The sequence below is a fragment of the Diaporthe citri genome (assembly GCF_014595645.1).
Source record: "Diaporthe citri strain NFHF-8-4 chromosome Unknown scaffold_1, whole genome shotgun sequence".
Taxonomy (NCBI): domain Eukaryota; kingdom Fungi; phylum Ascomycota; class Sordariomycetes; order Diaporthales; family Diaporthaceae; genus Diaporthe; species Diaporthe citri.
In genome coordinates this window covers 264,085-289,856 of record NW_025064846.1, presented here as the reverse complement: position 1 = coordinate 289,856, position 25,772 = coordinate 264,085, and the positions used below count along the sequence as shown (strand labels likewise).

The 25,772-nt window shown below is 55.8% G+C and overlaps 11 protein-coding genes across 11 annotated transcripts; 5 read left to right on the top strand and 6 right to left on the bottom strand.

Annotated features, from left to right (window-relative positions):
- Window positions 1-1,786: 1,786 nt before the first annotated feature.
- INS49_000085 (uncharacterized protein) lies at window positions 1,787-4,124 on the top strand (the record flags this gene model as incomplete). Its single annotated transcript, XM_043160923.1, has 5 exons — window positions 1,787-2,239; window positions 2,317-2,480; window positions 2,713-2,948; window positions 3,014-3,448; window positions 3,526-4,124. The coding sequence occupies 5 exons, from the start codon at window positions 1,787-1,789 to the stop codon at window positions 4,122-4,124; spliced, it is 1,887 nt and encodes a 628-aa protein (XP_043029429.1).
- Window positions 4,125-4,359: 235 nt separating this feature from the next.
- INS49_000084 (uncharacterized protein) lies at window positions 4,360-9,781 on the bottom strand (the record flags this gene model as incomplete). The annotated part of the gene is made up of 2 exons (XM_043160922.1): window positions 4,360-6,490; window positions 6,759-9,781. The coding sequence occupies 2 exons, from the start codon at window positions 9,779-9,781 to the stop codon at window positions 4,360-4,362; spliced, it is 5,154 nt and encodes a 1,717-aa protein (XP_043029428.1).
- Window positions 9,782-10,792: 1,011 nt separating this feature from the next.
- On the top strand, window positions 10,793-11,844 carry INS49_000083 (uncharacterized protein; the record flags this gene model as incomplete). Its single annotated transcript, XM_043160921.1, has 2 exons — window positions 10,793-11,013; window positions 11,112-11,844. The coding sequence occupies 2 exons, from the start codon at window positions 10,793-10,795 to the stop codon at window positions 11,842-11,844; spliced, it is 954 nt and encodes a 317-aa protein (XP_043029427.1).
- A 692-nt stretch (window positions 11,845-12,536) lies between these two features.
- On the top strand, window positions 12,537-14,441 carry INS49_000082 (uncharacterized protein; the record flags this gene model as incomplete). Its single annotated transcript, XM_043160920.1, has 5 exons — window positions 12,537-12,567; window positions 12,625-12,880; window positions 12,979-13,316; window positions 13,389-13,541; window positions 13,633-14,441. 5 exons carry the CDS (start codon window positions 12,537-12,539, stop codon window positions 14,439-14,441), a joined length of 1,587 nt encoding a protein of 528 aa, XP_043029426.1.
- Window positions 14,442-14,654: 213 nt separating this feature from the next.
- INS49_000081 (uncharacterized protein) lies at window positions 14,655-15,550 on the bottom strand (the record flags this gene model as incomplete). The annotated part of the gene is made up of 2 exons (XM_043160919.1): window positions 14,655-15,411; window positions 15,498-15,550. 2 exons carry the CDS (start codon window positions 15,548-15,550, stop codon window positions 14,655-14,657), a joined length of 810 nt encoding a protein of 269 aa, XP_043029425.1.
- Window positions 15,551-15,824: 274 nt separating this feature from the next.
- Window positions 15,825-17,486, bottom strand: INS49_000080 (uncharacterized protein; the record flags this gene model as incomplete). The annotated part of the gene is made up of 2 exons (XM_043160918.1): window positions 15,825-17,253; window positions 17,326-17,486. The coding sequence occupies 2 exons, from the start codon at window positions 17,484-17,486 to the stop codon at window positions 15,825-15,827; spliced, it is 1,590 nt and encodes a 529-aa protein (XP_043029424.1).
- Window positions 17,487-17,777: 291 nt separating this feature from the next.
- On the bottom strand, window positions 17,778-18,824 carry INS49_000079 (uncharacterized protein; the record flags this gene model as incomplete). The annotated part of the gene is made up of 2 exons (XM_043160917.1): window positions 17,778-18,712; window positions 18,773-18,824. 2 exons carry the CDS (start codon window positions 18,822-18,824, stop codon window positions 17,778-17,780), a joined length of 987 nt encoding a protein of 328 aa, XP_043029423.1.
- Window positions 18,825-19,357: 533 nt separating this feature from the next.
- Window positions 19,358-19,875, top strand: INS49_000078 (uncharacterized protein; the record flags this gene model as incomplete). Its single annotated transcript, XM_043160916.1, has 2 exons — window positions 19,358-19,371; window positions 19,443-19,875. The coding sequence occupies 2 exons, from the start codon at window positions 19,358-19,360 to the stop codon at window positions 19,873-19,875; spliced, it is 447 nt and encodes a 148-aa protein (XP_043029422.1).
- Window positions 19,876-20,374: 499 nt separating this feature from the next.
- INS49_000077 (uncharacterized protein) lies at window positions 20,375-21,757 on the bottom strand (the record flags this gene model as incomplete). Its single annotated transcript, XM_043160915.1, has 4 exons — window positions 20,375-20,847; window positions 20,978-21,005; window positions 21,081-21,134; window positions 21,335-21,757. The coding sequence occupies 4 exons, from the start codon at window positions 21,755-21,757 to the stop codon at window positions 20,375-20,377; spliced, it is 978 nt and encodes a 325-aa protein (XP_043029421.1).
- A 931-nt stretch (window positions 21,758-22,688) lies between these two features.
- Window positions 22,689-24,251, top strand: INS49_000076 (uncharacterized protein; the record flags this gene model as incomplete). Its single annotated transcript, XM_043160914.1, has 4 exons — window positions 22,689-22,710; window positions 22,773-23,311; window positions 23,398-23,909; window positions 23,984-24,251. The coding sequence occupies 4 exons, from the start codon at window positions 22,689-22,691 to the stop codon at window positions 24,249-24,251; spliced, it is 1,341 nt and encodes a 446-aa protein (XP_043029420.1).
- A 395-nt stretch (window positions 24,252-24,646) lies between these two features.
- INS49_000075 (uncharacterized protein) lies at window positions 24,647-25,769 on the bottom strand (the record flags this gene model as incomplete). The annotated part of the gene is made up of 3 exons (XM_043160913.1): window positions 24,647-24,758; window positions 24,824-25,301; window positions 25,379-25,769. 3 exons carry the CDS (start codon window positions 25,767-25,769, stop codon window positions 24,647-24,649), a joined length of 981 nt encoding a protein of 326 aa, XP_043029419.1.
- Window positions 25,770-25,772: the final 3 nt, after the last annotated feature.

Genomic DNA, 25,772 nt, shown 5'->3' with positions numbered 1-25,772 from the left:
AATAGACTCAAGAATGTGCAAAAACGCTAGCAGACCGCAGTCCATGCTACTGCAGCTGGGGTAGCACAAGAGGAGGGGAAAGGATAACTCAAGTCATAACTATGCACGGTCCAGCACGTGGTGAGTAAATGCAATACTGGCCCAAAATGGTGGCCAAACTCAGAGACCTAACAGTAACGGGAATCTCTCTATATGCTAAGGCGGACCACACAGCAGCAGCTAAGACCAAAATAAAGCATGGTGGCCACTTTTAAATGGAAACTCTTAGTTTCTTCATGGAAATACAAGTATATGAAGTAAAGAGAGAAGTTTGAAATATAGAAGTAACTCCTGATAGACCAAGGGTGCTCCGAGTCACTTTTGGGCGTGAATTGATTTTGAGGCTTTCTTCTTAAGTAGCTGATGTATCCATACTCGCGGATCAAGTGTGTATTACAACTGGAATTACTCAGCTTGTGAAGTATTCATGCTATGCAGCTGACTTATATTTCGCTATGCAAAGAGAGCAGACAATTTTTCTCTTAGAACCGACCATACTAGGTATAATGCCATACTACCTAGGTGTAATGATGATATGTAATATAGGGCCCTAGTTGATGAGGAATGTCCGTATGCTTTGAAATTTTGGCATGGGGCTGCTACCCTTGGATCTAAAGTTAGTTTAAACCTTGCTATATGTAGAATCTATGGCTCTGAGAATGCTATATATTGGTAGGAGAACTTACTTTAATAGCTTTAACATTGACTGAATGGGAATAAGTGAGAAATGTTTAGTTTGTGTGGGTATGCTGGGTTTTGTGTGGTTGGAAGGTAGGTGAGTTAGAAACCTGATGCTTCCCTATTTAATCCCATAACTTTTAAATCAAGGGATAAGATCCTTTATAAGCCTTGTTTCCTTACGTAAATGGCTGGATGCAGGAGCTGTGTTGTTTTTGAAGTTCGGTGGCGGTATAGAGGCTAGTGTGGACGGGTGATGTATGATATGCATTGCCCGAGCGGTGACTGGAAGGTCAGCCTAATGAAATTAAGCTTGGATGGAATTTGTCTCCTGGTTCTTAGGCGGAATGTACGTACGTATCTTTATGTCATTGTGCGCGGCCCGTGCCATTGTGAACCATGCTGTCTGGCTGTGAGCCTCGAGGAACGGCAAAGCCGAGTATCTACACCGGCATACATGTTAAAAGTCGCGATTTCCACAGGAAAAGAAGTCTCCGTTGGCGGATGAATTGTTGGACCGCGTTTCTTTGTCTTCGAGACACCTGATCCGCTAGCATTCTTTCCTCGGCCGAGAAATCGTGAGCCGTGCGCCTCGGCCAGTTTGTGTAACCTTTCTAGTACCTGTTTGGCCAAAGTCCTCCAGCAAAGTACATTTTTGTACTTTTGGTATTGGCATGTACCAGCCAGGGAATTGTGTATCGAGGTGCCCTCGGGGACTTGGAGGTGGTACATTTTGGGGCTGATAAGCCGGCCTGACGGTTCTGTGAGGTCGAAAGACAATCCTATTGGTAGTCGCCGGGCATCGAAAGCTGTTCAAGTGACTCCTGCCTGAAAAGCCGTTTTCGTGCCCCAGGCTTAGCTACGGATTGTCTCAACTACAGGCCCCCCCCCCAAAGGGGATGTCTACTGTGCGTGTCCACCGGCATTCTGTCTGTACTCTGCGGCTCAATCTCCTGCGCCTTAGATAATGTCTGGAAAGCGAGTTTGGTGCGATTACAGCAACACCTCGCCGCCCCCGTACCCTGCGTTAAAACCAGAACACTAAAGAACCTGATAACATCTGTAAAGAATGTCGCGAGATGAGCGGGCGTCGACACCTTCCCGACTGTCCGCTTCTGGGTCAAGAGCCTCGCGCCTGTCTCCACACCGACTTAGTTTCCGCGGCGCGGGAGCAAGAGACGAACATCCCTACCTCCTGGACTTGGATTTGCCGTCGGTCGACATTGATCTTTCCTCCGTCGAGCTCGGCATCCTGGAACGGTCCACCAGCCGGGAGGGTGGCGATAAGCGCGTCTTTACTGGTAATGATCATGGCGAGGAGACGGCGAACCCGTCCGTCAAGACTAGCAAGGAAAGCAAAGAAAGTAAAGAGAGCGACCTGTCCTCTGCGCAAACCCGAGTCTTCGGCGCGGAGGACGAGAGTGACGCCGACCATGAAGTCGACAGCTTCCCGACCGGGTTGCGCTTCGCGGTGATAGTGCTCGCTCTCATGCTGAGCCTCTTCTTGATGGCGCTGGATCTGGTGAGCCTCCCCCGCCTGACTGCCACCCGGACCTATTGAAGTTGTGGACTGACGTCTTCTTCATGCGAGGAATCTAGACAATTGTTGCCGCTGCAATACCGCAGATCACCGACGAATGGGGCATCAGGGATGTCTCGTGGTATTCTTCAGCCTTCTTCATGACGGTTGCTGGTTTCCAGTCCTGCTGGGGCAAGGCATATAAGTACTGGCCGCTGAAGCCAACCTTTATCGTCAGTCTCTGGTACGTTAACTACATATTCAAGCACCGTCATACTTCAAAACCATGCGCTTCCGATCTCCCACTCCCTCTGTTCTTATTTACACAACCAATTGACACCACCACAGTATGTGTGCAGTCGCTTCCCTGTCCAACAAGCTCTTGCCGATCACTGCGTGATGACGATGGCATTTCGCTTACAGTGTCCCAAATACTGCTAATGATAACGTGGTATAGCCATATTTGAGATCGGAAGCCTCATATCTGGTGTTGCCCCGACATCAGCGGCCATGGTAGTCGGGCGGGCCGTCGCGGGTGTGGGAGCCGCAGGCCTGTCCACCGGATGTTTTACCATCATCGGCTTTGCCACCCCGCCAGAGAAACGTCCGATGTTTACCGGCATATTAGGTGCCTCCTACGCCATCGCCAGCGTTGTCGGGCCGCTGCTCGGAGGAGTCCTGACAGATCGCCTGTCGTGGAGATGGTGTTTCTGTCTGTCATGTTCCACACGTTGTCAAGGGGAAACAAAGCACCCCGTACTGACATTCACACTGCAGATATCAACCTCCCCGTCGGTGGCGTGTCGTGGGTCATCATATTCTTTTTCTTCACCGCCCCTGCTGGTGCCAAACCGCAGCAGGCGAAGCTGGTCGAGAAGCTTCTTCAACTGGACCCTGCTGGCGTCGCCATGGTCATGGGTGCCGTAACCTCCTACACCCTGGCTCTGCAGGACGGAGGGCTGACCAAGCCCTGGGACGACCGGGACGTCATTGGGCTCCTCGTCGGCTTCGTTGCCATCGCAATTGCCTTCGCGCTGTGGGAGTGGTTTCAAGGAGAGCGGGCCATGATGGTCCCGCGGATACTACTACGGCGCGATGTCCTTGTGCCGTCGGTCGTCATATTCTTCTTTGCCGGCAGCTACTTCATCCTCGTCTACTACATGTCGTATTACTTCCAGGCCATCGACGGCGTCAGCGCTACAGAATCGGGCGGTAAGCAACGGGATCGGGCGTCAATTTGTTTTGTTTTATTTTGGACCCAATTGACTGACAGTCGTCTTCGCCCCTAGTGCGAACCCTGCCGCGTATTCTGGCCGGCAGTCCGACCTCCGTCGTCTTTGGGGCACTGATGTCCAGGACCGGGATCGCAACGCCATTTATGCTCGCCGCCAGCTGCTTGTCTACTGTTGGAGCCGGCCTCATCTACACGCTCGACATCGGCACTGGGTCGCCCAAGTGGATCGGCTACCAAGTCCTGGCCGGCGTGGGCTACGGGATGGGACTCCAGATCCCAATGATCATGGGCCAGGCTAGAGCTGACCCGGCAGATATGGCCTCGACCACGGCCACGCTTCTATTCTTCCAGACTATTGGCGGCTCCTTCATGGTCAGCGCAGCACAGTCGGGCTTCGTTGGCATCATGAGCGGTAGACTCGTCACATCAGCACCCAACCTACCGGTAGCCCAGGTCATGGCGACCGGGGCGACCGAACTTCGAAAGGTGTTTCCAGATGATATTCAGGGGGTGCTTGTTGCATATATGGCGGGACTGAGGGTTGCCTTTGGAATGGCTATTGCATCAATTGGGCTGGCGGCGGTGTTGTGCTCGTTCTTGTCATGGGAGAAGCTGGATGTAGACAGGATCAACAATGAAAGCGGTGCTACGTAAGAAGTGTTCCTCATTTATCTGTTGTATATCATCAAATCCATATAGATAGGTCATAGTATGATATGCATCAAATCCTCCCCCAAAGCTCATAGAGTCTCGTATTCGGTGAGAAAGCAACCAAGGAGAATAGGAGAGTGATCTAGACTCATCATCACCATATGGAGACAGCTTGAAGAAGCATGTGCGCCTCCTAGAATTTTGAGTAGATACTCAGCCTGACATTTCTTTTTCTTCATCACGCCTCGAGCTCCATCATGAAATGCTTGACCAGATGGGCGAGGGTTGGGCACTTCCACAGCAGCGTTGGTGCCATTTGGACCCTCAGGCTTCTTTGGACCTTGGTCCTAAACTGAACGGTCATGACAGAGTCCATGCCTAACTCAGAGAGCGCCGAGGACGCGTCGATATCCTCGTCACCCGTGCCAAGCGTGGCAGCGGCGGCGGAGCGGAGCGCCTCGGAGATATACTGCTCCAGGGCAGGCCCCGAGGCCGGCCTCGAGGGACACATGGTGCCGGAACCGGCTGTGCTTTGACCCGAAACCCCTCTGGTGGCGGGTGCCGGCCGCCTGGGCGAGATGTCCTGGAGGATCGGGTGCGGCGGGTCCTCGTCGTCGTCGTCGAGAGGCAGGGCCCTGAGAACGACAGCCTGGCTCGTGTCGAGCGACGCGGCGCGGTCCCACGCCATGAAAGCCTCGTCCCTCGTGATGTCCGAGATGCCGCGGGCCTCGAGCTCCGCGCTGACGCACTCGGTGCTGGCGGCCATGCCCAGGCCGCGCCAGCTGGTCCACAGGAGGGCCTGCGAGTTGTCACCCTGCCGCCTGCGATGGTCTGCAAGGGCGTCCAGGAACGAGTTGGCGCTCGCGTACGAGGCTTGGCCTGGGAAGCCGAGGAGCTGTCCGCACGAGGAGAACAGGACGAAGAAGTCGAGCGTGCGTGGAGGGAAGAGCTTGTCCAGGTGGAGCGCCCCTGTGATCTTGGGCGCGAGGACGGTGGCGAACGCGTCCTGGGTGATGTCCTCGACAAGTTGGTCCTTCAGAATGCCAGCCCCATGAACGATCCCGGTCACTGGCGGCAGTGAAAGCCGCTCGATGGCCTCAGAGAGCGAGGTATCCGCATCGGGGGCGCTGATGTCCACAGAGATGACATGGACTGTGGCCCCCAACATCTCCATCTCCAGTATCCTCTTCAGAATTTCGCAGTCGATGCCGTGGGTGTCGCGCCAGGCGGAGCGCGGAGGTAATTGTCGGCGGGACACAAGCAGTAGCCTCCGTGCACCGCGCGAGACCATCCAGCTGGCAACTTCAAGTCCGAGAGCACCCAGCCCTCCGGTGATTAGGTATGTCCCACCGGGTCGGAATTTCATGCCATGCCCCTCCGCCCTGCTCTCCCCTGTTGCAGCATCTGTGAATGGCCGCAACCGGGCCGTCCTAGGTACATCGTCGTCTTGACGGACAACGTCATGGCCGCGGACGTATTTGATGGCCGTCAATGGGAAAGTGCCGTTGTCAATGTCAAATAGCCCGCCCCATATTTCCGGTAGCTCAGTCTTCATGATGCGAGCCAGCCCGTATAGAGAGCCAGACACAAGCCTTGCAAGTGATGTTGCATCCCCTTGGGTGGTTAAGGAAACAAGCTTGGCTTTTGCGCGCGAGGCACTTATGATCTGTGCGGCCGCGATCAGGCTCTCGCAAGATCTGGCGGCAGCGTCAAATACCTCCAGCTTTGAGCTCGCCATTTGCGGGATGTGTATGACTATGTGGTCTCCATCGAGCCCGGCGGTATCCTTCGGGTTCGTTGTCCAGGACGTCGTGTACCCCCTAGATTGGAGTTGATCTTCAAATGACTTCATGTCTGTCCACGTTGTTTCCGTCAGGAGGAACAATACATGACGAAACTGCAGCGGCATTTCTGCTAAGACTGCCGGGGTCCATGAGACCTGGTGTATCAGGCCGTTAGTTGTCCTCCTGGAGAGGTTATTGTTCTCGATGCCAGCAAAGGCCATGGCTCGGAGCTCAACAATGACCTCGCCACCCCGAGAGCAAACGAGAATATCGGCAGCACAGGACGACTTGCTCGTGATTCGACAGTAAATGTAGGCCTCTGATAATTCGGCTGTATTGCCGCGGGCGATAACGCGGGCGATGGTGGTGGGCATTCGCAACAGGGGCTCTTGATAGAACAGTGTTGACGCGATAGATGTTGCGGCGTCCATGGCAGATGCCAGAGGATCTTTGACACCGGCAGAATTCTCTGGGTTCACCTCCACTCTGGCTAGCATCTCGTCGTCGCTTGCCATGTGCTCTGTGACCTTCCAGGGAAATCCCATCTCCGGAACACCCACAGAAGCGAGATAGTCGGCAGAGAAGCTGTCAGAGAGTCGGTATGGAAGTTGTGATCTCATTTTGGCTATGTCCAAGCGAGGCGTTGTAGCTACACCCGACGAAGGGGCCAGCATGCTGGTGGTGTTTACCAACCAGGAGCCTTCACAATCCACAGAATCTGAGAGACGTGACGAAAGAGTGATTTGATCTCTTTCGACGAGGACTTGAAGATGACGGGCAGGAGAGACCACAACGGGGACCTTGAGGGATACCCTTTCTAGACAGCACGACGAGCGGTCCACGGCATGCAAACGTGTTGATCAGGACAGCTGCCGGGACGACTTCCGAGCCATGGAGCGGATGGCTCCCAGGGTATGGCCTGCTCGACCTGTCCAGCTGCGTCTGGAACACAACGCTTTCGGTGCCCCACAGTGTCGTACGCGCCCCCAGAAGGTGATTATGGCTGGGGATATGGGCTGACGCTGGACCGGCGGGAGCCTTGGTCACGGTTCGCCAGTGCGGACGGTGGGACCAGATGGTCCGCGGTGTCTCTGGGAGCCACGGGCGAGCGTTCGGCTCGACGCATCTCAGAGGAAGGCCAAGGCAGTGAAGCCTCCCAATGCTGGCGAGGATGTGCTTCATCGCAGGCTTGTCCCGCACCATGGTGGGCAGCACGACGCTGTCGGTGAAGCCCGCCTCGTGCAGCGTCTCATGGACCGAGTGTGATATGATGGGATGGCTGGAAACCTCGACGAATTCCCTGTGACCGTCCTCAGCAATGTCCTCGACTGCCTGGCGCAGGAGCACAGGCCGGACCATGTTGCTGATCCAGTACTCGACGCCTCGGGCATTGGCTGAGCGCGCGTCTGGGTCCGATGTCGAATAGAGGCGGATCTTTGCCGGCTGGGGAGAGATGAGACCGTCCAGGCAGCGCCGCAGCGGGTCGGCGAGCTCCAGGAGCATGCTGGAATGGAACGGCACTTCAGAACGGACGGCACGGACCTGAACGCCCATCATTGCAAGCTCTTTCGACAGCTCCGTCACAGACTCGCTGGGGCCGGCCACCACGCAGGAGCCTGGTGACGCGTCGATGGCAACTTCGACATGTCCGGGCCCCTTCGTACCGAGCCTCGACCTCATCTCCTCGGCGCCCACGGCCACCAGAGCCATGGCACCACGGCCCATGATATCACGGTACAGGCGCGCCCTCTTGCATACGATGAACGAGCCTTCACGGAATGTGATCGCGCCGGCGACAACCGATGCGGCTGTCTCACCGAGAGAGTGCCCAACAATGGCCGACGGTGGGCCTGCCTCGTCGAGCAGAATAGCGGCAATGCCCATATGCATGGCAAAAGTCATGGTCTGGACCACATCTGTCGTGTGGTCGGTCCTCCCCGAAAGGAGGGCTGCGGTGACGGAGAAGCCCAGTTCCTTTTGAGCTATGGGCTCCAGCTCACGGATCACCCTCGCGAACCGAGGCTGAGTCTCGTACAGCTCTCTTCCCATGGCCGGCCACTGCGCGCCGTGGCCCGAGAATATCCACACTTGACTTTGACCCGTACCACCGGGGGTGACTCGCCCGTTTGTGATGAAGGGGTCGTCCTCAGCCGCGCCTTTGGCGAGCCTGTCCAGGGCATGGATGGCGTCTCTCTTGTCCCCTGCGGCTACCGAGGCCCGGAACTTGTGATGGCCGCGACGACTGGCCAATGTTGTGGCGACATGTTGCAGCGGCGCGGCTGTTCCGGGTCCAGATTCCAACCATCGTGCAAGGGAGGCGGCGACTTGAGGCAAGCGATGTTGCTCGGGTGCCGACAGCAAGAGCAGAACAGGCGACTCATCTGCCATTGGATCAGTGGCCAGCGGTTGTGAGCCCGGCACGCATGCCGGACTGGCCTCGATGATGGCATGGGAGACCGTGCCGCTGTAGCCATACGATGCAATGGCAGCCCTCGCCGGAGTCGAGGACCCGCAGGCCAACTTTATGACCTCGCTGCTGACCTTCAGCCCGCTCTCAAGCCAGTCAATCTTGGTGCTCGGCTTCTCCAGGTTGACCTGGCCAGGAACCACGCCGTGCTGCAGTACCATGACAGCCTTGATCAGGCCCATGACGCCGGCCCCAGCCTCCAGGTGACCGATGTTGGGCTTGAGAGAGCCCACGGGACACGGCTCTGAGCCCGTCTGCCGCACGCCTCGCCCGTAGACCTGGGAGAGAGCCTCGGTCTCGGTGGGATCGCCCAGGGGCGTGGACGTCGCATGAGCCTCGATGTAGGAGATGGTCTGCGGCGGCGTCTTGGCCTCGTTGAGTGCCTTTCGTGCAACGAGCCGCTGCGCGACCCCATTCGGGGCCATGATGCCCACCGTCTTGCCATCGGCGCACACGGCACTCCCTTTCAGCACGCCGTGGATGCGGTCTCCGTCGGCCAATGCCCGGTCGAGCCGCTTGAGCACAACGACTCCGGCTCCCTCACCACGTCCGTACCCAGACGCAGAGTCGTCAAAGGAGCGGCATTTGCCGTCGGCGGAGAGAGCCCCAGCTTCGTCCAAGACTCGCGTCAGGCCGGGCCCAACCAGAGCGTTGACCCCACCGGCGAGGGCCAGTTCCGTCTCGCCCGCAAGCAACGCCTGGCGTGCCTGGTGGACGGCCACCAGCGAGGAGGCGCAGGCGGCGTCGACGGCGACGCTGGGCCCCATGAGGTTCAGGAGGTACGAGATGCGGCTGGGGACGCCGCAGTAGGCCGTCCCGACCCCCATGTGGGCGCCAATGCCCTCCAGGTCCTCGAGCACAAGCTTGCCGTAGTCGTCCGAGTTGACCCCCATGTAGACGGCGGCGTCGGTGCCCGACAGCTGCTGCGGCGCGATCCCCGCGTCCTCGAGCGCCTCCCAGGCCACCTCGAGCGCGATGCGCTGCTGCGGGTCCATCTGCTCGGCCTCCCGCGGGGCCACGCCGAAGAAGGAGGCGTCAAAGTCCTCCAGCCGGTCCAGGAAGTAGCCCCTGGCCGTGGTGTTCTCCAGGATCTCCGCGCATCGCGCGCTCCTTTCCCTGTACGGCTGCCACCTCGCGGGCGGGATCTCGCCTGAGGCGTCGCCCTTGGCCATCAGGTAGTCCCACAGCGCCGCAGGCGAGTTGATCCCGCCGGGGACCCGGCAGCCCATTCCTATGATGGCTATGCTTCTCGAGCTGGCCTCATGGTCGTGTATCAAATCCTGGGCCAGGCCAGAGGCAGTGTCTGGCGGTGACGACGGTAAAGAGGAAATCTGCTCTCCCACGATTATGCCGGCCGACGTGGAGGACGCCGCCGGGCTCGGTGGGTCGTTGGATGGCAGCATTGGCATTGCGGAAATCCGTGGTACAATGTAATCAGTTTCTGAAAGCCGCAGGTGTTCCAGGTTGCCCCTCGGGTGGCTGTGGAAGTTGCTAATAATAAACCAGCAGGAAGTAATAGGACGAGCCGTTGTGCTCTCTCGCTTGGCTCAGTAATCCTAGGTGAGTCTGGCTATACAAGAATGTATGGAATCTGCTTATACACCTTAGGGTAGGGCTTAGTTGCACTGCCAGTATTTAAAGACTATCCTCGCTACTGCACCATATATCCCGGCCGGGATAGTGCTTTTTAGCATTGTCGGCTTACCTTCGCTTTCCCAGATGGTCCCCCGCAAAGTAGGATTTGCATGCTGACCTTTACGGACCACATAAACATAGGACATAAGACTTAACTCCTGTGGAATGTACATACAAAGCTTTACATTGTCTCCCAGCCGCTATATGCCTTATGACCAAGCGTTTTCCACTGTCTGTTGTGACGAGTACACAGGCAGTGTAACTAGTTTCGTGTCTGCATAATTTACAGAGCAGTTCCACGGAAGAGAACATGTGGTCATCCGTCAGATCTGCTAAACTGAGACGTTTCCGAACCAATTCCTAGGCGTACAACGGACCAAAAGACCAATTCGACGCAGATAGTCAGCATTGCCCATCCTCACACCCTGCAAGACACCCTCGGCCGAAATCTTTCCAATCGGGCGGACTGTGGTTTACGCTAGGCCCGCCGCACTCACACTTCAGAGTGTCATAATTCGCCCTGCTGTCTTGGTCGTGGGAGGAGGACTATTACAGACATCAGGAACTTGTGCTCCCGAGGTTGTACAAAGGTGGCGGCCGAGACACGCCCGAGTATCGCTACTTAAACAACAGGCCGACAGCTTATAGATATTGGCCGAGCCTGGAGTGTATCTCGAGCCTCAAGCTGGTGGCCCCCGCTACGAACCACAGCCAACACCGTCCGAAACAGCCCACCAAGGCGAGTCTGACAGCCCTGCCCCGGCGAAGCGTCTCGGCCTGCTCCAATGGCGCGCAAAGACCAAAACCGCGATGTCATCCGGGGCGTGTGGGAACTAGCCCGGCTTCACACCCGCGAGGCGTGGCTGTGCTGGTATCCCGCCGTCTGGGCCAGCTGCGTGGCCTGCGGGTCCGGGGGCGTCTCGCTCGACATCAGCTCCCTGGGGAGGATCCTCTTCGGAATATGGGCGAGTGTCACCTCCACACACTGCGCTTTCTGTACCTTCAAGTGAGTCCGCAATCCGAGGGTCTCGGGGTTTGCTGCACGTGTCTGCTCTACTTCTTTTTGCCCGAGGAGTCTCGTGACTCATCACTCAAACTGCACAGCGATATCTGCGACCGGAACCTTGACGCCCACGTCGACCGCTGCAAGACCAGACCACTCCCCGCGGGCCTCATCTCCGTCCAGGAGGCCATGGTGGCGTTCGCAGCGTGGGTGCCAATCACGGTCTCCACCACGCGGGCCACCCTCGGAGACGCCGCCGCCATCAGCTTCATCCCCGTGTGGCTGCTGAGCGCCGTGTACCCCTTCATGAAGCGCCTGATCCCGTTCCCCCAGGTGGTGCTCGGCGCCATCATCGGCGCGGCCGTCTTCCCCGGCTGGGCCGCCGTCACGGAACGCGTCGACGACCTGGCCGGGCCCCTCCCGCTGTTCTGGGCCACGTTCTTCTGGGTCATTTACTTTGACATATTCTACGCGACGCAGGATGCGTCAGATGATGCCAAGATTGGCGTCAAGTCCCTGGCCGTCCTTCTCGGCAAGCATGTCCACCTGCTCCTCGGCGCGCTTGGGGTGTTGCAGGTCTCCTGCTTTGCCCTGGCTGGCTTCAGGGCGGGGCTGTCAGTAATATTCTGGGTCCTGGGCCTCGGGGTCTGGACTGTCAACATTCCACGGCATGTCAGATCACTCGATCTAGACGACCGAGAATCTGGTGGCCGCATATTCAGGGCGAATATCAAACTGGGGCTGTACTTGACCGTGGTCATGCTGGCTGAGCTAGCATTCAGGCACGCATATCTGCAACAGCTGGTTGCATCACTCAAGGGAAGGATCATGTAGAAGGCTGAAGAGGGCATTGGGATATTACTGAAGAAAATAACATTTGGTTTCGATAGTCCATGAGACACCTAGTGCTTACAGTGCGCCAGAGGCCTCAGTCGAACGAGTGACAACGCCTCCGTGTGCATGTGAGACAAGCCACAGTTCCTTCTAATGAATATTTCAAAAGGACCTTACTGCATATTAATAGCTGTGAAGCCTGGACAGGTGCCTGCTATCGGCCGACGAACAGTACCCAGCTGCCTGTTCTGGTAGTCGCGCCCAGCCGTTCCGGACAACCCAGACAATTTCCAGCCTCGTAGCTTCAACACTCTTTCGGATGCAGAATTCTGGGGCGAGAACCTTCTAGCGCCAGGGTCTGGACCTTTGGGCAGAGACATTGTGAGTTAAGTTCAATTTTGGTTACATAGCAAAGTAATCCTGGTCGTGTGTTCCTGACCATAGAATGAGGGTATGGTCAGCCTTGTGCCTCCTTCCTCAGAAACCCTCCTTCCAGGCTCAAGGCTGTTTTTCTGACCCCCAAGAGCTCGGATGGAATGATTCTATCGAAAACTAGTGATCCTGTGACGCCTAGGGGAGGCACAGAGAGTCGCCTTCAATGCTTCTTTCCGGAGGAGCTGCTGGGGGCCGAACAGTTCATTCCTGTGAACTTGCAATGTATAAATTGGTGTGGTTATCGCGTGAACTCAAACATGGACTGTAGACTACGCCATCATTCTAGCAGTTGAATCGAAGCATAACCGAAAACCGTTTCTAGTGTAACGATGCGAGTCTTTGCAGAAATCCGCACTGGTGTCTTCCTTGCGGCGGCGTTTCTCGTCGCACAAGCCAGCGGCCTCGCATTGGACGCGGGTTATGCAGCCTCGACGCAGTATGACCCTGCTGTCGTACAGGCCTTGGGGGGCCCGGGAAGACCGCCGACAAATGACCCCGCCTTCACATGTAAGGCACTGGGCATAGCTCTTGGCGGAGGTGACACCGCGGTCGTCTCCCCGTCTTCCGGCGGCGCATACGACGCGGCCAGGGAGATAAACTAGTAAGGCTCCCCGCCTGCTGCACGTCGTCACGGCTGATGCATGCAGCAGGCGTGAGTGTGGAGAGGGTTCGACCGATCTGCTGACCTCGCAAGCACAGCTCCGAGACCTGCTGGTTGCCAGCAGGCTGCATTGTCAGCCCCAAGGACTCGCGCCAGACGGCCAGAGCGATCAGCATCATCGGACAGCTCCAGACCAAGTTTGCGGTGCGCGGTGGTGGCCACAACGACAACCCGGGATTCGCCAGCGTCGATGGCTCGGGCGTGCTCATCAGCCTCTCCAACCTCACCACGATGGCCCTGGCCAGCGGCGGCGGCTCGGTCACCGTAGGCGCTGGGAGCCGCTGGGACGCCGTGTACACATATCTCTCCGCCAAAGGTCTCGTCGCTGTCGGGGGACGAGTCGGCATGGTCGGCGTGGGGGGCTTCCTCTTGGGTGGTACGTATCCAGCACCGAGGGTTCTTTGCAATGGTCGCTCGCAGGTTGGAGGTGGCTGACCCGTGTGTGCAGGAGGCGTTAGCTACCATACCAGCCAGTATGGCCTTGGGATGGACAATGTCAAAAGCTTCGAGGTGGTCCTGAGCAGTGGTCGCATCGTCACCGCGTGCGCGTCCGAATACGCTGACCTCTACAAAGGGCTTAGGGGAGGTGCTGCAAACTTTGGTACGTATGGTATGGGAAGTGCCAGATGATTTCCAACTGCCACTGGTTTCTGTTCTGACCACAACTTGAAGTAACATTGGAATCAATATAGGTATCGTCACCGCGTTTGAACTGTACACCTACCCGTCTGGCCCCCTGAACTATGAGGTGCGCCAGTACGGATTCAACCAGAGCCGCCAGGCCCTACAGGCCCTCGCAAGCTATCAGTTGGACGGGCAGAAGGATCCGTTGTCCAGGGTCGACCTCACCATCTCGTCGACCGCCTGCACCGCCCTCCTTCTCTACCTCAAGCCCGTGTCCCACGCGCCGGCCTTCAGGGCATTTGGCAGCATACCATCGTACAAGCAGCTGATGCCTCCCACCAATGGCAGTCTCGTCGGAATGCTGGCATTGGGCAGGCTGGCCTTCCCCCAGGCTCATGTCCGGTCCTACGGGGAGACCTTCAGCCACAAGGTCGACGCCGCCTTCGCGGTCGAGGCCCACGAGATCTTCCGCGCCGAGACGGCCAACCTGCCCCCCGGGGCCGAGGCGACCTGGGTCCCCATCGCCGTCGGCGCGACCGCCGCAGAGATGGGCCGGCGCAACGGGGGCAACCTGCTCGGCCTGTCCGCCGTCCCGCAGCAGTGGCACGAGTGGTACCTCCAGTGGGAGGACGCCGCCCACGATGACCAGCTCCGCGCTCTGGGGGCTGCCATAACGGCCAAGCTGACAGCGGCGGCGAGGGCGAGGGGTGTGCTCCTGCCGTACCTTTTCATGAATACCGCCAGCGCCGAGCAACAGGTGCTTCAGAGCTTTGGCCGCGGCAACGTCGATCATATCAAGCGTGTCGCCGCCAAGTACGACCCGGGCCAGGTTTTTCAGAAGCTGCAGAACAAAGGGTTTTTGATTAGGGATATTTAAGCGTTTACCACTGTATGAAGGGACTGGATGCATACTGCTTAAGAAGCACATGTGTACAGACTAAAAACGAGACCACTTTGATCAGGGATATTTGAAGGAATAGCTTGAGATTTTGTCCGACGTATTTGAGGGGTTGGACGGCCCAGGTTGCCTTTCACCATCAGGGATTCAAACAATTTAAATATGCTACGCATTCCTCAGATGCGCGCCGCGTCACTTTGTCTTCTTGGCCACCCAGTTCTCATAACCACCGAGTTCTTCATACAACGCTTCATTCCCTATCGACTGCCCTCGACCGAGATATTCAGCCCTTCTCTCCTTCTGCAGGCCCGGAACGGCAAACCGCCGCTGCGTCCAGTGAAGACTCATCTTGCGGCAGGCCGCATCCCAGTCCGTCGTCCACTCGGGCAGGAAGGGGGCATAGCCGAGGAGGCCGCCGACGTGGCGGCCCACGACGACCCCGAGCGCCCGGCCGAAGAAGCGTCGGAACGGCACCCAGGCGGGCGGCGACAGGTAGCTGTCCCCCGCGTCGAACATGCTGAGCACCTGGATGGGGTCGGGCGCGGCCCCGCGGAGCATGACCTCCTCCTGGTACGCGTACCAGTTCTCGAAGAAGGCCTGGTCCAGCTCGCCCGCGACGCCCGACGGCGACGCGCTCAGCCAGAACTCGACGGCGGTGCCCGGCGCCTGGCCGGGCGTCCCGTAGAGGCAGTGGTGCGGGCCCGGGCGCAGCGCGTACTCGCCGTCGGCGGCGGTGAAGTCGTGCGGCACGCCGTCGATCTCGACGGTGAGGGAGCCCCTTTCGACCTTGAAGTACTCCCACTGCCGCGGGTGGAAGTGCGTCGGGGGCTTCTTCCCCGCCGCCTGGAGGGCGAGCAGCCGGGGGTGGTTCGGGTCGATGCGCACGTGGAAGTAGATGTTGCGGTCCTTCGGGGGCGTGTGCTTGGTCACAACGAAGGCGCCCTCGAATCTGCTTGTTTGTATTAATCTGTCAGAGGGCCGTGACGCCTCTCTTTCTCTGTGCTTGTTTGGTTGGGGGGGCGTTAATGCACGCACTTGCTCACGGGGTGAGATCCAGCGGTATAAGTCGTGGGCTTTGCAGGAGCCATGTTGAGTGACACGTGAGGTCTCACAAACGATGAACGAGAGTACTAGCAACCGCTGATTGGATTTTGTAGTATGCGGCTAATCAGGAGCTGACGCATACAGGCATGGCTTCGCTGCATCGGTTACGCCGAGCAAAGCGTGTCTTTTTAGGTACTTGAACAATGCTCCGAATAAGCCTTGTCTATCTGTCTCGAACATTTACTAGCTCTCAAGTTGGCTTCCGGCCGAGAACTTGAGCATCCGGCCGAGGTCAACATAACCCAGCAAGAGCCGGCTTCAGTCACGATATTGCGAGAAGACCTGCCTTTCTGCCTTCTCAAACTCGCGCATGATCGTCGCGGCTCGCCTCTCCGACCGAGGCAAGACCCGGCAGGCGAAGTCCTTTGGGCAGATTAGGAAACCCTCGGTGTATCCCGTCACGGGGTCTGTGTCAATGGGGACGGCCCGTCCATCGCCGTCGCGCTGCTGCTCGAAGCTGAAGCCCCATAGCAGTTTCGCGGTGCCCAGGAACATCTCGCGCTCGGCCAGGTGGATGCCGGGACAGATGCGACGGCCAGCGCCGTATATGTAGTGGTCCCTGTTGTCGTAGTCGGCCGACGCTGCATACTCGGCCGCCAGCCTAGTTTTCCCCTCAAAGCGCTCTGGGTCGAACCTGTCTGGGTTTGGGAACTTCTTCTCGTCGTGATGCAGGCCCCAGACGTTGATGAAGACAGTGGTGCCCCGGGTCAAGAGCTTGCCGTCGACGACATCGTCCTTGGCGAGGGAACGGGGGAACGCCAGCGGGGTGACTGGGCGCCAGCGCATCGCCTCCTTGACGATCATGCTGATATAGGGCAGTTGTTGGTAGTTGGACCACGTTGGTGGGCTCTCGTCGTCGCACGCCGCGTCGATCTGATCCTGGGCTTTCCTCTGGACATCCGGATTCAGCGTCAGCGCCTGGATTACCACCAGCATCATGGTCGAGACTGTGTCTGAACCACCCTCCACGAGCACGCCACCGAGGAAATCTCGCTGGTTGGGAGTCAAGGCCAGCTTGTCCTGTTGATCGAGTACTTGGTCCATAAATGAGGCACTGCTGCCTCGGTCGAGGCGCCGTGCTAGCAGCTTGGACTGCATGCCACTGTAAAGCTCTTTCATCATCTTGCCAACGACCAGCGATCGCTGGATCCAGTTGCCAAACAGCGACTCAGGAAGAAGCTTGAGAAAGGGGTAAACATCCACCGGCGGCGTAGCGCCCATCTCCATCACCTCAGACCAGCGCTCCATCACGGCGTAAAGCTTCTTCATGTGCATCGTGTCGTGGGACTTGGTCCGTATGCCAAATACCAGGCTCATGATGATGCTGTTGCTCGTTCTTTTGGTGTGAACCATCAGACGCTCGGGGTTCACCAGAAAGTCCCGCATCATCTGAGTTTGCTCTGCCTCTATGAGGGCCATGTGCTTGGTCGCACACATGACCTCCATGAAGAACTTGTGCAAGGTTCTGCGAAGCAAGCGCCATCTATCGCCGTAGTCCATGACCAAGAGATGATCCCCTCGTGTGATGAGGTCGTGCGAGACATACGATGGTGGTCTGGAGCTGTAAGCTGAACCCTTTTTGTCGATCAGCTCTTTTACCAGTCGTCGGTCTGTAATTACGACCGCCCGGGCTGGACCCAGCTTGAGGCCGAATATGCCACCGTAGATCTTGGCCCATTGTGTGAACCTGAGGATATATGCTCGTCAGCAAAGCCGTCGACGCAATCTAGCTAACCACACAATGATGCCACCAGCTAACCTATGATGGACACCCGTCCTGGGTATCTGGTGGAGGTTTCCAATGATGGGAAGCCGGGGCGGCCCAGCTGGTGCCGGAATCGGTGGCCTGGATTGTCCATAGTAAAGACCGAGGAATAGCGCAAGCACTACGCCCAGCATCCATAGTAGTACGGAATACATGGCGAGGTGTCATGAAATGTGACTTTGAGGGCAACGTTCACAATCCCATTCCTCTACGTGATAAAAGCAGATAGTCTTCACGTCATAAATCCTGAGTCGGCTCAGTCGACGGGTATCAAGGAACAGAATAGTTTGATTTCGGCCGAGAGGCCCGGATATTGTCACTAATTGACCTGATAAAGCGAGAAGCGGTCTATGCTAAGGAAGTATCATGGACAACTCATCTGCCTTAATATGCGATGAGTTACCCGCACCCGCCATAAAGCACCTCCGGTACCGTTTCCATTTCCATCAATTAGTATTATCCCTATCGTCCGCAGCAGTTCTGAATCTTGGAAAAAGACGGATTGCTGCCCCCCGAGCAATCGAGTATGCAGTCTCATCATCTATCGTTCTCAAGTGCGCATCAAGCATCTCCACGTAACTGTTGATCGTCTTGGTGGGTGCGTAAGGGAAGTCACTGCCGTACAAGACGTGGCCGGGCTTGGCGAACGTGAGGATCAATTCCAGCGTAGAAGGATTCCCAGATAGCGCGAGATCAAAGTAGAAAGAGCGCGCTTGGTCCAAGATCTCATCTGGGCTTTGAGCGCTTAGATGGGCGTCGGCCAACAGATGCGCGGCTCGAGTTGCCAGATATGGCAGGGTGCCGCCGGCATGAGAAAGAATGATCTTGACGTTAGGGTGGTCCCTGACAGTGTTCGAGGTGATCAGGTCGACAGCCGCTCGGGTTGTTTCGTGTGGGTAGTCTATGACCGGCTGTGGAAGCGCAGGGCTGACTAGGTCTGTGTTGGCCGAGTGTGTCGGGTGAACGAAGACTACTGCGCGGCGTTTCTCTAAGGCTTCCCACAGCGGACGGAGCGCTTTGTGCCCAAGATATCGGGATCCATATCTCGTGAATAGGGTGACCCCATCGGCCTTTAGGATGTCTAGTGAATAGGCTACCTCCTCAAGCACAGCGTCCATGTTGCCATCGACCACGGGAGGCAGGGTCGAGAAGAATCCAAATCTCGTTGGCCGTTCTTTGCATAAGGAGGCGGCGCACTCGTTGATCTCCCGGCAGAGTGCAGATGCAGCCTTGAGGTCCGTCCGGAGCACCATGGGCCCGGGGGCCGTAAGAGATAGGATGGCAGTGCTTGTCTGATGCGATTGCATGAGATCTATGCTTGCTTGCGGGCTCCATGATGGAAGCGTCCAGCCCGAGGCATCTCCACCACCGGCATGAAAGGCTTTTCATCCATTAGTGACACCTGCCTAGGTGTTTGACGGCCTGGTTGGATTTGACTCACCTTCAATGTACGCCTCGGGGATAAAGTGGTGGTGAACATCAATTCGCTCCATCTTCGCTTTTTCCGGTGGATAATCAGGGGCGACATCATCCTGAAATCTACCATGACTGGCAAAGTTATTTAAATGAGAAAAGCTCTCGGCCGTGCCGTGAAGCAGCCGAAGTCGGGCGTCGAGGCTCTAGATCTCACGGACATGGAGCAGATATCGTCATCAAACTCCATCGTATGGAGGGCCATCACAATAAGGCTTCCAGAAATGCCAATACCGGCACTACAATATCTGTGATGAAGCAATGTACAGACGTGGTGTGCGGATCATACCATGGGCCCTACTTTATCCACTTCTTGCAGCACGAAGGAGAACCTTCGGCCTTGTTTATGAACCCACCACACACGTTGTCGTCCAATAAAGGGAATCAGCCCTTTGACACGCGCTACTTCCAACCAAAATTCAATGGCCGCACATATGAACAAGAGGGAAACTAACTCGGTAGATAATAAGCAATGAGTGGCGCTTGCCGCCGTATATCTGACTTCAGACTGGCAGCGAGCGATGTTGCTGGATGGAATACAACATTACGCAAAATGAACTTCGAGAAGTTCACAAAGCCCTGCATAGTCCGATTGGCTAGTATAGGTTGTCTATGGAACGTTGACGGTATGAGAGCAGAGGGTCCAGCTGTTGGGGGACCGTCAGCAACGAGGGCCTGCAACAGCCTTTCACCATTCCCCGGGCCCAAAGATGCTTGGCATGTACTGTCGAATTTGATATCCGCGGCTCCTCATCAGTGATAATCACATGGATTATCAAGAGCTTGTTCGCGAATGATCAACCCGTGCAGAAGACAGGATGGAGCAAGGTCGGCCCTGCATCTCTCGGCCGACACCCTAGAGGAATCGACATCTCATTTGGTCTCATATCCTCGGCCGAGAGCTCCGCCAATCAGCATTTGACATGCGTCGTGAACAGGAGCAGCCGCAGGCGCTATACGGAGCTCAGATTCTCGGCCGAGAAAAACAACAATCATGGGATTTTCGGCCCCGTGTATGACTTCCCAATCCTTCTCAAGATCACGGAATTCACATACACCAATAAGAGCTGATTTTGTATGGACAGGATTGCAGCCGCACCACGGCCATCGATAGTATTATGCCAAATTCTATACGTGGTTGTCTGCGCTCTGAACTGGCGCTTAGTCTTCATACAGACAAGCACAGGTAGCGCATGGGAGATTAGCGATAACGGAACGGTTTAATTGTTTTTGTTCTTTCCCTTTAAAAAAGGACTACGATGCAGACAATCAAGAGCTGCAGCGATATATACAGAATACGGAAAGAATGTGATGTTCCCAAAAGTATCGACATGTTTTGTTGGCAATTTGAAACAGCCCGAATCTACAATTCACTAGAGTCAAGGGTGATATGGTAATACGGAGATATTCAAACCCATCTGTATTTTAAATCGACTGGACGGCAACAATACCTGCTGGTCGTTGCTCGACAGTTGGATGTATCTGACGCCGGACATGCAGATCAAAGGAGGCCACATGTTCCTCATAGTCCACCGCTAATGGATTCCTTGTCTTCAATACACCTACAGGACTACCTCAGAATGTAATCTACAATGTTCTTTGCCGGATTGAATGGAGAAGCTTCAGACAATTCCTTGCATGCACGAACAGCCCCCCGCATCTTGCCTCGTGGATCGCTCAACCCGTGAGAAGCGGCTAGCGGCATCACTTTGAGGGTTGGAAAGCACCAGAGCCAGAAGCCAGCGACGTAGATGTACCCAATGGTTCTCCGGAGGCGCGACGGTCTCCCATCATCGGACACGCCCATGCTGGCGAGGATCATGTCCTCGATGCATATCGCAGCCGGCTGCGCCAAGAAGTACGCAAGTGCTCCCCCGTCTGAAACTCCCTGCGCGGAGTCGCGCGTCACCATGTACGATCCGCTGGCGTGTATCAAACCCGAAACGAGGAAAGCGAGGAAAAGGAGGCTGTACCGCCTGGCAATTCGGGATAGGCGGTGTGCCGGGCGGCGAGGCAGTATATCTTTCCGTACGAGCCACTCGCCTGGAGCATTGGTAGTCTGCAATCGACAAGATTATCTATGTCAGTGTGATGAAGCTCTCCATGTCAACGGTTCATGATGTATGAACAAGGAGGAGGGTTTGACGTTGTGGTCTACATCTTGAGGACTCACCCGTCTCAGCATAGCATGCCAGAATTTCCTTTACGGCACAGCGTCAGGACATTGAGTAAGTTTCTAACAGGATTTCAGAACATCTGTCCTGTCGTCGACTTACCCCCAGCAGCGTCTCAACGTGTAGGCCTCCCTGATATTCCCAAACATTGGCGGCCTGGAAGGATGTTAGTAGGATATACCCTTTTCTAGCGTTGAGAAATCTGGCAGTAGATGTGGTCTCAGAATGATTGGATACTCTTTGCTTCTCAAAAGTCTTCTTTATGTATGTATAATAAGGGGATGAGATCCATGCAAATGTACTGACCACTGTGTCGGGTTGGACCACCGTCCTCCAAGTCCAGATCCTACACACACCACGGCGGCAATATTCTCGGGCAGACCCACGTGTCCGTAGACAACCGTAAGCCATCCAGATGTGATGAATATGCGCAGAAATATTGGTTGACGCATTAAAGCCACCCAAGCGCCATTGGAAGTCCCGGTGTCATCGGCAAGAATTGCATTGGCCACAATGGTAACCAAATGGATGAGGAAGAACGTCGTGCATATTTTGTACAGTCTGTTGCGGATGAAGGGCCATCTAGAGGAGATGTCAGGTTTTGGTATTCCGCCGACTTGCCAGTTCCACCCAATGCCTCGTTGAGACGTAATCATCTCTGTGGCCCACAAGAATCTGTCGACGAGCCCGTACGTTTGCGGGCCAGACCCAGGTTTATCGTCAATGCCATGGCGCAGGAAATCTTGCTCGGGGTCGTTTAGGTATTCACGGTCAATCATTCTGGCGCTCCATCCTCCCACCAAAAGTCCTAGGTTGTACAAGTCTGCTTGGGAGCTGTGTCGAGGTAACGGGCCAATGAAGGAGCATAGCATAAAGTAGATTTGCAGAGAGTAGGACGTCTTTCGGAAAGTTGAACCTGACGGAAATATGAGGGAAACAGGAGTCATTAGCATTGCAAATACAATGTACTGCGGAACAAACGGTCCAGTCGCCGGGGCCAAAGACCGGAGCGCCTGTACCACAGGATATGGCTGGCCCGACGACGGCCAGGTCACCACGTAGTCCATTGAAAGCTTCTCAATAGTTCACCGTGGCATTTGAATATTTGTTTTAAACAAGAACCCGTTGATTTTCCCTTCTATGTAATATGCGAGTCCTCTTATGCCTTAAAATATGGTCTGACATGACGGAATCAGACGCTCCCACTCCTTTGCTCGGCCGGTTGGATAAGCCGACTCGCCCGAGTCCAGCGGGCCCTCTGCCATTCTGAACCGGGCATGGAACTGCGACCGGGCGTCCTGTTTCCAGCTGGAAAAAAAGGATTCTTGCGGTGCATTATAGTTATTTCAGATTAATTTATGCCATTTTGCGGCAACTTCCTTCTCGAACATCAGAGACAGAGAAAAGAAACGCGGTTGCTCTAATGGACAGCAAAAGCTACATCATCCATGCCACCGGCGGCATGGTGCTTACCTATGTATTTTATTGTATCATCCGTGCGCTTTATCTACTCTACTTTAGCCCCCTTTCGGTCTATCCCGGCTCCCCATGGGCAGCATTATCCGAGTAGTGAGTACATCTCTCTTGCCTCCAAACTGGGACGCACATCGAGGCAGTGGCTGACCAGTGTGATTGACAAGCTGGGAGGCCTGGCATAACATTGGTACCAGGCCAGGAAATAGGGGACAGACTCTATTCCTGCTTGAAAAGATGCACCGCAGCACAGAATACGGTAAGCATCCACCCAAGCATATCAGGCAGGGGTTGCGCCGGTGGAGTTGACACAAGCCGCAGGCACGGCCATCCGACTTGGCCCAAACGAGGTCCACATATACGACCCACGGTTCTACCACCAGCTCTACTCGCTCAACACCCGCTACTACAAAGACCCTCTCATGCACAAGGTCCTCGGTGCTCCCAGCTCCACCCTGGCCGAGGTAGATCCCGTCGCGCACAAGAGGCGTCGTGGACAGTTGGAGTCTCTGTTCTCCCGACAGTCCATCCTCAAGCTCGAACCCATGGTCATGGCGAAGATCGACACCTGTTGCGAACGTTTCGACGACAGGTATAACGAGGGCCGACCCGTGCCGGTGGAGTGGGCGCTCAAGAGCCTTAGCCTGGACATCGTGTCGGAGTTCGTCTTTGGGAAAAGCTTCGGTGCTCTATACGATGACGACTTCAAGAGCGCACCGATCCAGGTGTTCCGTGCATACTTGCATAGCCTGCACGTTATCAAGGCGTTCCCCGTCGTACGCATACTCTCGGAAAGTTTGCCCCTGTGGCTGGCAAGAGTTGTTTCGAAGACTGTTGCTCAAGGCAAGGAGCAGGAGATAGTACGTTGTGGAGATTCTGCCAAACGCCCATTGGGTGGCTCCCCTCGTGTTCAGACCGCGTGTCTAATTATTCCGTGAAAACACAGTTTACTCGGCGCCGAGTCGACGACTTTGTCACGGCGTACGACGGTGGCACCAAGCCAGAGTTTCCCACCGTGATGGAGCGGATGCTTACTGTGGATCCCGACAAGAGAAATTTCTTGCGTGCCTCTCACGATAGTTTACGTGATGAGGCATTGACCATGATATCGGCGGGAACCGACACTACAGGGATATCAGTCATGGTAGGTCTATTCAACGTCATCCGCCACGAGGCCATCCACACCAGGCTGCTTTGTGAGCTCAAATCCGTGCTGCCAAGACCGACAGACACGGCACCGTACACAGTCATCGAGAAACTGCCCTATCTCACGGCTGTCATCAAAGAGAGTCTGAGATATGCCAGCCCAGCTGCAAGTCGCACACCTAGGCTGGTGCCCAAGGGCGGTGTGACACTGCCAGACGGGCGCTTTTTGCCTCAAGAGACGCGTGTCGGCATGGCGATATACCATATTCATTACAACAAAGACATATTCCCTGAACCCGGCCTCTTCATTCCGTAAGTAGTCCTCTTTCTTCGACCGTCGGTTCATCCTGTATCTCCGAATTGATGGCTTACTCGTGTCCCTGCAGTGAGCGATGGCTGGAGACTGAGCAAAGGGGCAACACGGCGGAGCGCCTCGCCGAGATGAATCATTTTCTTGTGCCCTTCAGCAAAGGTACCCGCGCCTGCCTGGGTATCAATCTAGCGTATATGGAGCTCTACCTCATATTGGCCTACCTCATTCGACGGTTTGACTTCCAGACGGATACGACCGATGCTGATATGCGCTGGGATGATATGGTGGTGGCCTGGTTCCATGGCGAATTCACTTTCACAGCAAAGAGAAGAGCAGATTAGACATTTAGTTAGTGTCCTGAAGTTTTGCCGACCTCTTGTTTAGTCCTAGACCCACAAGTACCCGGCCGAGTGGTTTGGAGCGGTAGGACGATGTCCTTCCTGTGCCGACACAGGACTTTGTCTCATATATACAAGATCTTCAACAATTGGCCGTTGATCTGAAAATGTTTCTTCATACGAATGTCAAGTCCCTGTAGTTATAACGTCTTTCCATTGTCTTGACTCCTAATCCAGTTGATTTGTAAGAAACTACTATTCATACATTCCCCGAACTTCCACGTTCTATGCACTAGCATTATTTGGGCACTGACATCAACTCAAAAGAGTCGAATTCAAAGTTCCTGTTTAGATAACAGAGAGAATGTTTAACATCAACGTTAGCTACATCAATGCAGTCAAGCAAAAACTCGCAACTCCGGGTCAATAGCAGCCACATCCTCAACAGTCTCTGTCCAGAGCTTGTCGGTAAACTCATGCCCCGCAGGCTCGTCAAGAAAGGGAGCGCCACTATAAGATCTCATCAGCATCTAGTCCACGCACAGTATCGGATTCCCTGTTTTTGTGTGACGTACGCTTGGATCTTGTTATGTTGCAAGAATTTACCATTGGTATCAGGGCCCGCCACAGCACAGGCATGAATCAGGGTGCGAGCACCCTCCTGAACAGTGCGGCCCGATGTCTTGCGGTACGTCCACATGATCGGCTTCAAGAAAAACGGCAGGTGCTTATCCAGGCCTGTCTGGACCAGTCCGGGGCAGAGGTGGTTGACGGTGACCTCGGTCGGCGCCACGGCGCCCAGGCGCCTGACGTATGCGGCCACTGCGAGCTTGCTGTCCGCGTACCGGCTCATCTTGTCGAAGATTTGCTCGTCGTCCAAGTGGCCCAGCACAGATTCTCCTCCCCAGATGGGTTTCTTAGACAGCGTGTGTCCGTTGATGTGGAGTCCCGAGCCGACGAAGGTGACGCGCGCGGGAGAACCTCGGGCTGCAGCGGTGGAGCGGAGGAGGGGGAAGAGCTCGAGGCAGATCAAGATGTGCGTATAGCAATTTACTAGATAATATGAAACCAGAGTATGTGAGTAAAGCTTCCCACCGTGCAGGGGCATGTTGTCGCGTTGACGCCCTCACCTTGCATTATGCGTTCGTGTCCGCTCTTGCTTCTCTCGTACTTCATGGCCACCATGCCGCCATTGTTTAGTAGTATATCTAGCTCCTTGACCTCCTTCTTGACCCTCTCCGTAAATCTGAGCCCTGACTGATAGTCATCGAGGTCGAGCTCAAATACCTCAACTGTCGCCGACGGGTTGGCCTTTTGGACCTCGGGATCGGCCTTGAGGGCAGATACAGCCTCCTTGCCTCTCGAAATGGAGCGACAAGCAAGTATGACGCGCGATGCGCCCAGAGTGAGGAATTGTCTAGCGGCCTCGTAGCCCAAGCCGGTATTTCCTCCCGTGACGATGATCGTCTTTCCGGCCTCGCTTGTACCGGCTGGGGTGGGGGGAATGAGAGGCTGGCCCATGAC